This window comes from Astyanax mexicanus, chromosome 1 (assembly GCF_023375975.1).
Source record: "Astyanax mexicanus isolate ESR-SI-001 chromosome 1, AstMex3_surface, whole genome shotgun sequence".
Taxonomy (NCBI): Eukaryota; Metazoa; Chordata; class Actinopteri; order Characiformes; family Acestrorhamphidae; genus Astyanax; species Astyanax mexicanus.
In genome coordinates this window covers 26,699,103-26,710,662 of record NC_064408.1, presented here as the reverse complement: position 1 = coordinate 26,710,662, position 11,560 = coordinate 26,699,103, and the positions used below count along the sequence as shown (strand labels likewise).

Here is an 11,560-nt window from a genome sequence, read left to right as displayed (position 1 = left end):
GTAAATACGGTGTGTAGCAGTGGACAAATAGCTATTTTATTAAACGTGAGAAGAGACGAAACTCAGAGATGTGGATCCGGACTGGACTAAAATTACCAGAAGACCACAGAGTTCAGTGAAAACAGTTCGACCTGTAATTTTCTCAGAGGATGTCTGAGAAAAACACATACATGGTCGTTCCAGACAGGAAATAAAATCACAGAGGACCTCCCCAAAAAAGAGAAAATTACCCCAGGACCCCCTGAGAAAGGAATCCTGCCTGGACAAGGCTTATGAAGGTGCCAAACACCTTACCTCTGTTCCTTTGAGATTCTTGTATATCAAAGCAGTGTTTTTAAAAAATGTCTTTGTCTTCCTCGACATATTGCTTTCAGTTCAGTCTAATCAGAGTTTTTTGCACCTCTACTGCTTTTTCGTACAATAATACTGATTACACAGTCCTTAATTTTGCAAAAATTGGAAAATTGGCAAAGGGCTGAAATGAATAGGCAGAAAAGACAGAATGTTCTTGTTATTATCAGCGTCATTTTGGAAAGCATTTAAAAAAAGAGTGAGAGTGAGGAACAGAAAGAAAAAAGGGGAAAAAAAGAGCCTCAGGTTGGATTTTTTTTTGCATTACAACCTTGTATTTGAGCCTAACCCTACTTGAGTTTCATTTTTCAGGAAGAGCTCTGAACAAGAGTTGGACGCTGGTACAGAACCAGTACAGGATACAGAGTGACTCATTCTGCCAGTTACAATAAAGCTAGACAGGAAATGGTGAACAGTAGTGAAGTAAATGTAATTCATTATTGCACTTAAGAAGAGTAGAATAGAAAAATGTGCATATTTACCCGCGTATTTATAATTTGGCAGCCTTTTTACGTAAACTCCACAACATTACAAATTCAAGTCTTACTTTTTACTCCACTATATTATTCTAATTCTATTGATAGTTTTGGTTTATGTGTGCTTGTAACAAGTAAATAGCCTTGTCACAAGTACAGAACAAAGCAAGCAAACCAATCAGAGTAGGGAAGAGTAGAGTATAGCATGCCTTTTGTTTTAAACATGTTTTAACCTGTTGTACATATAGTAGCTATCTAGTGCAAACATATGGTTCATCTTGAGTCTGTATGTGTATATATAAATATATACAGACAGGTTTTATTCATGTCATCAATAAAGGTACATGTGTCAGTAGCTGTGGTACCCATAGCTGCCCAAACCACAGCATGTTTCACAGATGAAGTAAAATGCTTTGGTCTGTGTGTTCTTTTTTTCTCTCTATGTGTTACGCTTACCTACGCTTACCCTCACACTGACACAGGTTCATTTTGGTGCCATCTGCCCGAGGTTTAACTGATGTCTCTAATGCTTTTACTTTTGTTTTTCAGCCTCAGCCTTGCAGTTTATTTCGCCCAAAGCAAAAATGCCAGTTCTCACGCAATGCGGTCTGGCCTGTGCTGTTAAGTGAAGCATGTCTATGCTGGTTAGTTATTACAGTGTTTCCTCTTGCTGAAGAATTCTGTCATTAGGTAAAATTGTAATTATTTACTTAAACGTTTAATTGTTAAACATTTCTTGAAAAATAAAATATTTACATAAAGTGTTTAAGGGCCATTCCACCAAATAGATGCCATTTGCTTGATGTAACTCTTTCAAATTAAACTTATTGTTTTATCTTTTTTCAACTCTGAATCTAATAACACATGTATTTAGCTATTTAAAACATGTACTGGTCAAACTCAGGCAGCTTTACTTCATTTCTTACCAGGTTTCTAATCCGAAGATGAACTTGTGGGACATTTAAAAAGCATGTTTAACAGCAAGTCCACTAATTCCTTAGATTTTCTCTCAAGAAAATCTTTATTTTAAAGAAATGGTGGACTTCATGGTTATGTAATTGATATTTATGACAAAAAAAAATCACTCATGTTAATGGCACTCATTCCTGTTACTTTTTATGGTTTGAGTAACAGAAATGAAAGTAACAGGACTGAGTTTTTAGCATAGAATTAGCAAAAACAAAAAAAATAGCTAAATGGTGGCTATGCTAAAAGCACGAGGACACTCAGCACATTCTAGTGATTTTCCTAAAATTTGTATTTTAAAAATAAACAAATAATATCTTAGAATTAATTTACGTAACAGGAGTGTAAATAAGAAAAAAAATTCTCTCTAAAAGGAAAAACAGTTGATATATGGTTATTCAGTGTTGTAGTGGCTTAAATCAACAAACGATCTGAATACTAGTCACATGATGTGGTCAGGTGTAAACAGGGTCATACTTTTCTTTCATTATGAAGTTTTGCTTCGCAACAAAATGATTCAATTTGAAGAAAAAAACTATCCAAATATTTGAAACCAAACAAGTAACATCTGTTTCAGATTCAAACATTCATGTTTAATCTTGAAAAGGCAAAAAAACTAATGTTCTAGTGCTAATTGATGTCAATCTGCTTGTGCTGGCAAGCAAGTAGAATCCCACAGGCTATGAGAAATGAGCTTTATTTTACTGCCTGTTATGAAGGTGCGGCCTTAAACGAAAGTCTGGGGTAATGGTTATAGTTTGTCAAGCTTACCAGAAGTCTATAGAGGAGGGGCCCCTCCTTTCCTGTACTTTCCCACTGACCATCTTATCATTACATTGGAACTGGGCCAAGTCCAGCCCCCAGCTGTAAACCTATTCAATCAGAGCTCAGCTGAGGGCCCATGCATGCTTTTCCATTCTGCTAGGGAACAGGCCTGGCATCACTCTTTTACTCTTCAGTACGAACTGAAACTAACAGCTGGTGCAGCGAGCCAACATGCCAGAAGGCAATTTATACATAATTAATTTTGTGTCTAACCTGAAAACGTCATATGCTGAGCACTTGCAGCCGTCAGACAATACACGAAGCCTACACGAAGGAGTACAAGCTGAGTACAATAACTTTTACCATGGCAAGCAACGTTATAAACCAGCTCATGTTAATTTACGCAGTTAACCACTACCTACAATAGCCTAAGTCAAGTCCATTATACTAGAAAAAAGCTCACTGCTCCGAAATTACACACCCTAGAGCAGGGTTTCTTAACCGGGGGGCCACGAAGCACCCTCTAGGGGTCCGCAGGCTCATCCTCAGAGGGAGACAGTAGTCTGTAGTGAGCACTTTAAATCAGGGGTCTCAAACTCGCGGCCAGCGGGCAATTTGCGGCCCGGAGAATGATATTTTGTGGCCACGACTTAAAATCAAATTTTTAAGTCTAATTTCTAGAACTATAGATCACAGTGAGGTTGATTAAAAATCTTAAACATATGATTGACTAAACCTGTTGCTTCATTTGAATAAAAAACCATCACGGATACGCCCACACGGATATGCCCACACAGCGAGCCGAGTCATCAGGTGTTCTGTCGAGTTGTGCTACCCTGTCAAACCGTGCTACACTTATATGTATATTTAAAATACAAAAGAAGCAGAATATTAGAGCATGTTTCCAGTAAGAAGTTCATGTACTATTTTTGGAAAGCCTAAATCCCAGTTCAGGGTAAAGCTATGGTAGCAAGAGTTTATTATACTCTGTTTTTTATATATTTTATTATTATTATTATTATTATTATTATTATTATTATTATTATTAGTGGGGCCTTGACGCTTTCAAGTTGTTAACAGGTGGGCCGTAAGGTAGAAAAGGTTGAGAACCCCTGCCCTAGAGCATATGCGCCAAACGCAAGGCCTGCGAGAGCTTGAAAGGTCCTATTGTCTAAAAATACATAGCAAAAACTAGTTTTTGGATTTTATAACATGACAAATTAAAAAGATTTAGAGCAACAAGCAAACATATATTTTTCTATGCAAATGCAATGTTTTAATTGAATAAGTAATACATTCAAAATTACTTAACATTGAGTAGTTACATTCATTTAAGTATAATATACATCTTTGAGGACAGCCTTTATGCCGATGTGGCCCTCAGTGAAAATGAGTTTGACACCCCTGCCCTAGAGCAACTTTACAGATCCCAGTAATATACTGCTTAGTTTTTAAACGGCTTAAAAGCTATTGCTAGAAATGGCTCTGAATAACATTACCGTTTCTTACTTTGGACGCAAGAAATCACTTAAAATTTAATCACATTCATAGCTAAGAGGAAAGGGCGCCATCTACCCACCCAGAGAGAGCACAATTTGCCTTGCTTGCTCTCTCTGGGTGGGTAGAAGGCGCTCTCTCCCCTCATTACTCCAAAGGGTGATGTCAATCAGCACAAGGCTGCGTCTGTGAGCTGATGTATCGGAACCGAGTCGCTGCGCTTTCCTCCAAGCATGCTGTGATGCTACTCAGCAATACTGCATCAGCAGCAATTCCAAAAGAGGCGGTGGCATGTGCTTGTCTTAACTCTTCTTGTGTTGTGGCATCATCAGTAATGAAGGATATACAGCTGAGTTGCAGCTAAATGGGTGAGACAATTGGCCTAGCTTAATTAGGATAAAATGGGGAAAAATAATAAAATAATTTAAAAAAAAAAAGATTTTAGTATATGTTTGATGTATAAATAAAGGCAATATGTACGATTGTAAACTTTATGAATGAAATATCAAATTTGCAATCATACATGTTTTATGAACCAGACAAATGTCAATATATACATTTTCTCCAGTTATAGAAAGGTTTCATATATACACACCGCATTTCCAGAAGGGTTAAATATTTTTTTATTCATTAAGGATTGTTTCTCTTGAGCAGTTGAATTGAATAAACCCAACCTTAAAGTCATTTTGTGTTGTATAGATGGACAACTTTACTGGTGTCCAACTTTTAGCATCTAACAACTGAAAACTCTTTCCATACTCCACAGGAAACTGCCCAACCCAGAGATTACCACAGCGCTTTCAGAAAAAGGAGGCCTCACAAATCTCTAGTTCAGTTTAAAATCCAGGATTACTTGCTCAAAACTGAATGTAGAACTTTTTAAAGCACGCCATGTGTCAAAACCTGCCGTGTGAATCAGAAGAGGAACGTAGAAACTTAGTAGCTGTTAGCTGCCAGGTCGCTAACAGTGGGTATAGAGGGGGGTGTGGGGAGAGTAGACACAAACCACAGCTCAAATACAACAGAAGCAGAGGGTTTTGTTCTGGTTTGGGGTGTGCCCAATAAAAATGCAGGGACATGCATTCCAGTTGGCCAAATGTGACTGCCTTGCTGCCACCTAGTGGTGACCATATAATGTTGACATTCTGCAATAAATTAAAAAAAAAAACTTAAAAGGGGAAAATGACTATTCAAATAATCAAATAACCTAGTTTCCTTTTCTTTTATTAGTAAAGCCACAAAATTGACCAACTGTATGAAGTCCTACAAGCATATGGTGATGCGGTACTACACTGGTTCATATGAAAAACCACAACGTTTGGACAGTAATGGTCATAATGTACATTATTGATTGCAATACAGCCTTTTTTTAACTGCAATCATATGAATCACAATTAATATTGTGTCATGAGCATGGGTTTATTTATTTTTATTTATACTGTGTGTGCATGCGCACACCCACACATTGCACAGAGAGCCTGTTTGCCCATTTTAAGTACTTAAATAATACTGACCTAGCTGTCCATTTAATTAGGGAGAGTATAACGCCACTGACCAATGAAAAACATGAATCTCCAAAAAACCCACTTTACAGGAAAGAGAAAAAAACTTCAATCTTTCAGTGGAAGTCAATGAAAAGAGTTTCAGTTCATTTTGAAGTATTTCTATTGAACCATTAATCAAGAATTTTGGCACAGTGTAAGGGACAGCTTTTCTGTTCAAATTATGTAGTAATGTAAAAACAAAAATGGAGATACTTGTTTTTTATTGGACAGCAACTTAGTCTAGTTTAAAAGTTATATTTCAAACAAAAAAATAAATGTACTCAGTTTGGGGAATATTTCCCCCCAACTGAGTACAGTATAAATTAATGAAAGAATGAAATTTAACTTATGTAGCGCCTTTCTAAAAACCCAAGGACGCTTTACAATTTACACGTTTTACACACAAGCACATTACACATCAGCACTCATCCACACACCGGTGAGAAGCGGCAGCCAATAGTGCACATCGTACTCTCAACCAGAAACAACCGTCCACCTGGAGAACTGCATCGGGCACTACAGCAATTACCCAGGACAGAGTGTCACACATTACACACACTCAATTTAAAAGTAGTCAATTAATCATATCAATTTTGAGTATCCAATTTACCTGATTGCCATGTTTTTGGACTGTGGGAGGAACCAGAGTCCCGGGAGGAAACCCACACAGACACAGGGAGAACATGGAAACTCCACCCAGATAGGGACTTGAACCCAGTGCTGGGAGGCAAACGTGCTAACCACTAGTGATGGGTCTGACGACCCTGAAACCTCGACACATGTGCCGAGCTGTCAAGGCGAAACCCCGTGTCCGTGTGCGTATCAAGTTAAGGAAAACCACGTGACCGATACACTTCCTGTATCGTTTGGTAGCGATGGGTCTGACGACACTGAAACTTCAGCGCATGCACCGAGCAAACAAGGCGAACCCCTGTGTCAGACCGCGTATCATTTTAAGGAAAACCACGTGACCGATGCATTTCTTCAAGCAGTTGCTTGCAATGACTTTCTTAGTCCAGCAGATGTCGCCATTAAGTGATACAGCAACACAGTTTCAACACAGTGTCGATACAGTTTGGGAAATGTGCCATACACCCAATGAGGCTTCATCTGCCCATCACTACTAACCACTAAGCCACTGTGCCGCCAATGTAACTTCTAAATATCTTGTAATGCCTTTAATTGTATAAGTCACAATACAATAAATTATGTCACCCACCTCTACCTGCGGACCACCACCCCAAATTTTAGTTAATAATAAATACATACATCACACACAAATTAAAAAAATGAAACAAGTCAACTTTGGTTTCTTAAAAGGATTTTTTTTTTTATTTAGACTTAATTACATTTGATTTATTGCATAATTTATTAAAACAGCAAGTATTAAAATGCCTGTAAGGCAATACCTCAATAGATTCTCATAAATAAAGTTTCTTAAACACTTAAATTAAGCCATGGTCACATGCCTGCACAGAAACAAGTAGGGACAGAGACGGGGGAGAGGGGGCGTGAAGGACCCGTCTCTAGGAGCGATTCTTGCTGACCCAATGGTATTTGTCCACCCGCGGACCAGAGAAAGCATAGGAGGGCCTGTAATTTTTGAAGCCGTTGTGTGGAGGAGGGTACGGTCCATTCGAATGCTGCTGGTAACCATTTCCATTATAGGGCTTCCTTTTGGGATAGGGAGCCCAGGACTGGATGGGTGCAGGAGGCGCAAACTCACTGAACTGAAGAGAGAGGGGACGGGGTGTGAGAACAGAAATTCAATCTTTTAAATAAAATAAATAAATAAACAAACAAACAAACAAACACATGGGTTAAATAATTCATGTTGATACTACACACCAAATTGATTCAATAAGCAAAACTAGTCTAGAGGAGAAGGAAAGAAAGAAAACACCCACAGAAAAACCTTAGGGGTGTAGGGTTTGTAAAAGGGCTGGACTGGTAATCTAGCGTACTGGGCATTTGCCCGGTGGGCCAACAGTCCTCCAGGATTTTTCTCTTCCCCTTTTATTTTCTTAAGAGGCCAGCCCACAATTTAAAGGGAGTGGCCCACTGGCCCATCTTCAATATAGACAGTGGACTGAACCAATCAGGACATAGGATGAAAATGGCCCCACACTTTCACCCTTCCCAAAATCTGGCAGTCACGCCCCCTTATTCTGATTAAATAGCAAACGTTCAAGACAGAAGTGTTGAATGAGCAGCAAGTGTCCATTTTAGGCTACACTCATAGCATTTTAGATATGTAGGTTAAAGGTGTTGAAAGGCTGCATAGTAGTTTAAATTTGTATCCTCTATGCTGTGGTTCATGTTTTAAAAAGTAATAACAGATTTTGATAAAACTGATACATGATAAGTAAAATCTTTGCAAGGAAGTGTAAAAAAATATAAAAAAGTATTAGCAAAAGGTATGTCTACATTAGAGCATTAGAGCAAAACAGTGTCAAATGCATTTAAGGCATAGTTGGAAGAAGCACCTTTAACCTGAAGAATTAGAATTGAGCTGTTATCAGTTAAATTCAGAAAATACATATTACAAATTTCAATAAAAAAAAAAAACTCCAGCCAAAAATGGTGGAGTTAACAATAAACACTAACCTTCTTATATTTCATATATTAATGATATATTATGCTTCTCTGTAAGCTCACATACATAAATTACAAGTCGGTTGTGCTCTGAATAATTATGAGGGGCCAGTCTAAACCAAAAATGCCAGGGCTGTTTTTTTGTCCCAGTCCAGCCCTTGTTTGTCCTCAGCAATCCAATAGCCAGACAGCTTAACTCTAATCTCAGGTCCGTCCAATAGGAGTCGAGGAATGCATAGTAAGGCCCATTGAAGGCACCGCGCTAAAACTGGAGCACTTGAGCCAGACGTGAGGCTCCTACAGGTCTCTTCAGTAGGAATTTCTGTGAACACGTACCTGGTAGACACTGTTTGGGTTGGACACGGTTGGGATGCACTTCGGCTCTGGAGCTGAGAGTGTGGTGCTGCTGCTGCTACTGCTGATCATGCTGCTGTTGCAGCTCTCCTCATCAGAGGAGGTTCCAGAGTGATAGTCTGAGGTAGCCCGTTCCACAGCGTTGTTAATCCTGCGTGAGAACTCACTGTCTCCCTTCTCCCCTTCAAGAAGAGTCACACAGAACGGCGTGTTCTTCTCACCATACCTGCAAACAAAAGGGAATTGGTGAATTTAGGCTTACGTTTGAAGTGTAGGAGCAGAACATGAACATTAAGCATAATTGTAATAGAAAACCAAAAAAATAAAGTAAGTAAATCTGCTAATGTCAAAATATAAAAAAATACATTTGGCTCTTTCCTTTCCTTTTCATTTTAAAATCAATATTTTCCTTACTGTTAAGCAATTAAGTAGAGTGGAGAGCGAACCTGCAGCTTCTCCAACTATCCTGTAGGAGATTTCAAAGCCCTCAAATCTTCAGAATGTAAATAAAAGTTTTTACTGCAGAAATAAAGGGTTTTGTATCACCTACAACTGTAGCCCATATACCGGTCAAAGCATGTGTGCACATGTGTAGTAATCAAAGTCAACTGTGGGAAATAGAAGGGCATGAAGGAAACATTCGTTACCCATATCAGTATAAAAAAAATTAATAAGAGATCATTCATTTTGATACAGCCTCTTCTAATGTAATTTACAAGAAAACGTTCCCTGACTTTGGAACACAGCCAGCATTTCACAACCCTATTTCTGGATGCCCAAAGCTATTGCACATTCTAGTGTTTTTCCCACTAAAACACACCCACTCACACTTAATAGTGGGCTGTTAACAAGCTGATCAGGTGCAAATCAGGTGTGTTTGGTGCAGAGGAAAACAGTAAGGGTAGTAGACTTCCAGCACAAAGGCTGAGAAACAGTTGTATGAAATACTTCTCCAAACACATTTCAAACAAATTCTTATATAAATAATGACCAAGCACAGTCAAATGTGTTCAGTACAGAGAGAGAGGAAAAAAAGAAGACTCAATACATCTTAATCTTGGTATTTCAAACTAATACCTTAAAAAGGAGAAGCTGCTTACTGCCACTCGACAGGCAGCACACACACAGGAACCATTATGCATTTACACACATAGAATAGAGCCAGATTAAGAAATTCTGCCTTTGTTCAGATATTCAGAAGAGTCTGACTTTCTAAATGGAATGTACTTAAATAAGTTTAAAAAAAAGTAAAAAAAAAACAGAACAAAGTGTCTGAACAAAGTGGACACCATTTAAATGTATATAAAAAAATTGTATCTCCATTTGCCATTTTTCACTCGACACTGAATGCGGCAGTTTTTTAGGGCAATTACTTTTAAAAAGTTTAATCAAAAGCAATGTATTGATTATTCTAGAAGGGTGTGTGCGCTACCAATAATGAGGGGGGGGGGGGGGGGGGGGGGTTTAATAAGTTTAGTTTAGGACTCGGTTAATCCTGGTTTTGGAAACTGCACCATTATATCCAGAATTATTTCCTTAAAAGATCTCAGTGAGGATATCAGTGATGAGGACACAGATTTACTAGTCTACTCTAGCTTTAGTGGAGCTCTGTAACAAATTAAAATGATCAAGGCAATTGCAGCCTATGCTCATATTCGCAAAGCAGCTTTAAGAAGCTCCTCTGATTAGAAACAATGTATTGCTAAAAATGGCTAAAACCATATCTAAGTGCTTCTTTACAATTACTGCACTTTCAAGACAGTAAGTATTCTAAAAGCATTTCCCAAAAAGGTGAAGTAAATTCAATCCAAAGGCTGGGTTGTTTTAATAAAGGAGGTGCTCAATTTATATTGTTTGTAACTTATAAGTTGTGCCTTTTTACATTATATCCCAATATATATCCCATATCAATTCATATATACTCTATTATACAAAGCTTTAGGCTACATTAGTCTCATAAAACCAGTTCAAGAAGTAAGCAAGTCATTCTCAGGACTAATCAACTATGTTTAGCTCATTATTCACATTCCTATATAAAAGTACAATATGAGATACTAGGAGAACTATGAGAAAAAGGGTATTACCGGCAGGACACCTCTCCTGGATCTACCCAAATGGTGATCTCCTTTGGTAAACCCAGGTCTTCATAGTTGATACCACTCCGTTTGCAAGCACCATCAATTATTGGGTCTCTAACCTGGGATCTGTTGGTCCTCAAACACCTAAGGAGGGTCAAAACAAGCAAACATTCAGACTAAAAACACTGGCAGCGCTTAGATTTTCAAGCCTCTGCACCTAAAGGCCTCACCTAAAACCCTGTCCTTTGCACGGGTTCTCAGGGTACCAGTGGCCTTTGTAGTTCTCGAACAGAACAGACGTAAAAGCTACCGCAAACTTGTCTCTGCGTGAGCGATCAAGTCTTCCATGTTTCTTCGCCAGTCTCACAACAAAGAAAACTGTGGCTGCAATTTCTTCTTTCATTTTTACTTTAAGTTTCAGAGTTTCACACACACTAACAAAAACTACTGCTCACTTCTTTCCAATCTAAAAGTCTAAAAACTAGAATAAAAACAAGATCTTCCAAACAAGCAAACAAATTTGCTCTTAAAAACTGATCAAAACTGGCAAAAACAAGCTCAAAAACAGAGAGCAGGAGCAGGCATGTTTTCAGTATTCAGAACACAGCAGGAAGTTGCTTTTTAAAGAGGTCAACGGTCACTGCGCCAATTAGGTGTTTCAACAGGTGTCTCTAATTAGGAGACAGACTGCTCAGAGAGTCTCTACAGAGGAGAATACACACTTTTATACAGTATTTACTGGGGGTGCCAGGCCACCAGAGGGCGCTCCTGAGTGACCACAAAAACATGAAGGGGTTCTTATCATATAGCGTAATACATAGACAGTGACGCAGCCCCTAAGGTGACATCATGTTAAAAAATAATGCATGCTATTATTTTTTTTTATTATAAGGCGGGAGAGCGAGATAATTAATTCGTAGCCAGAGAGTTATAA

General features: G+C 38.4%; 1 protein-coding gene across 1 annotated transcript; it reads right to left on the bottom strand.

The window, feature by feature from the left end:
- Nucleotides 1-6,924: 6,924 nt before the first annotated feature.
- btg4 (B-cell translocation gene 4) lies at nt 6,925-11,229 on the bottom strand. The gene is made up of 4 exons (XM_007245239.4): nt 10,857-11,229; nt 10,633-10,770; nt 8,531-8,774; nt 6,925-7,329 (listed from the first exon to the last, which is right to left on the bottom strand). The coding sequence occupies exons 1-4, from the start codon at nt 11,027-11,029 to the stop codon at nt 7,126-7,128; spliced, it is 759 nt and encodes a 252-aa protein (XP_007245301.3). The 5' UTR covers nt 11,030-11,229; the 3' UTR covers nt 6,925-7,125.
- Between the last annotated feature and the right edge of the window lie 331 nt (nt 11,230-11,560).

Excerpts from the sequence above, each read along its gene's own strand:
- btg4 (XM_007245239.4), bottom strand. The coding sequence starts at position 11,029 with ATGAAAGAAGAAATTGCAGCCACAGTTTTCTTTGTTGTGAGACTGGCG. Across the intron at positions 10,771-10,856 it reads TGCAAAGGACAGGGTTTTAG|GTGTTTGAGGACCAACAGAT; the intron begins GTGAGGCCTTTA and ends GACCCTCCTTAG. Across the intron at positions 7,330-8,530 it reads ACCCAAACAGTGTCTACCAG|TTCAGTGAGTTTGCGCCTCC; the intron begins GTACGTGTTCAC and ends CTCTCTCTTCAG.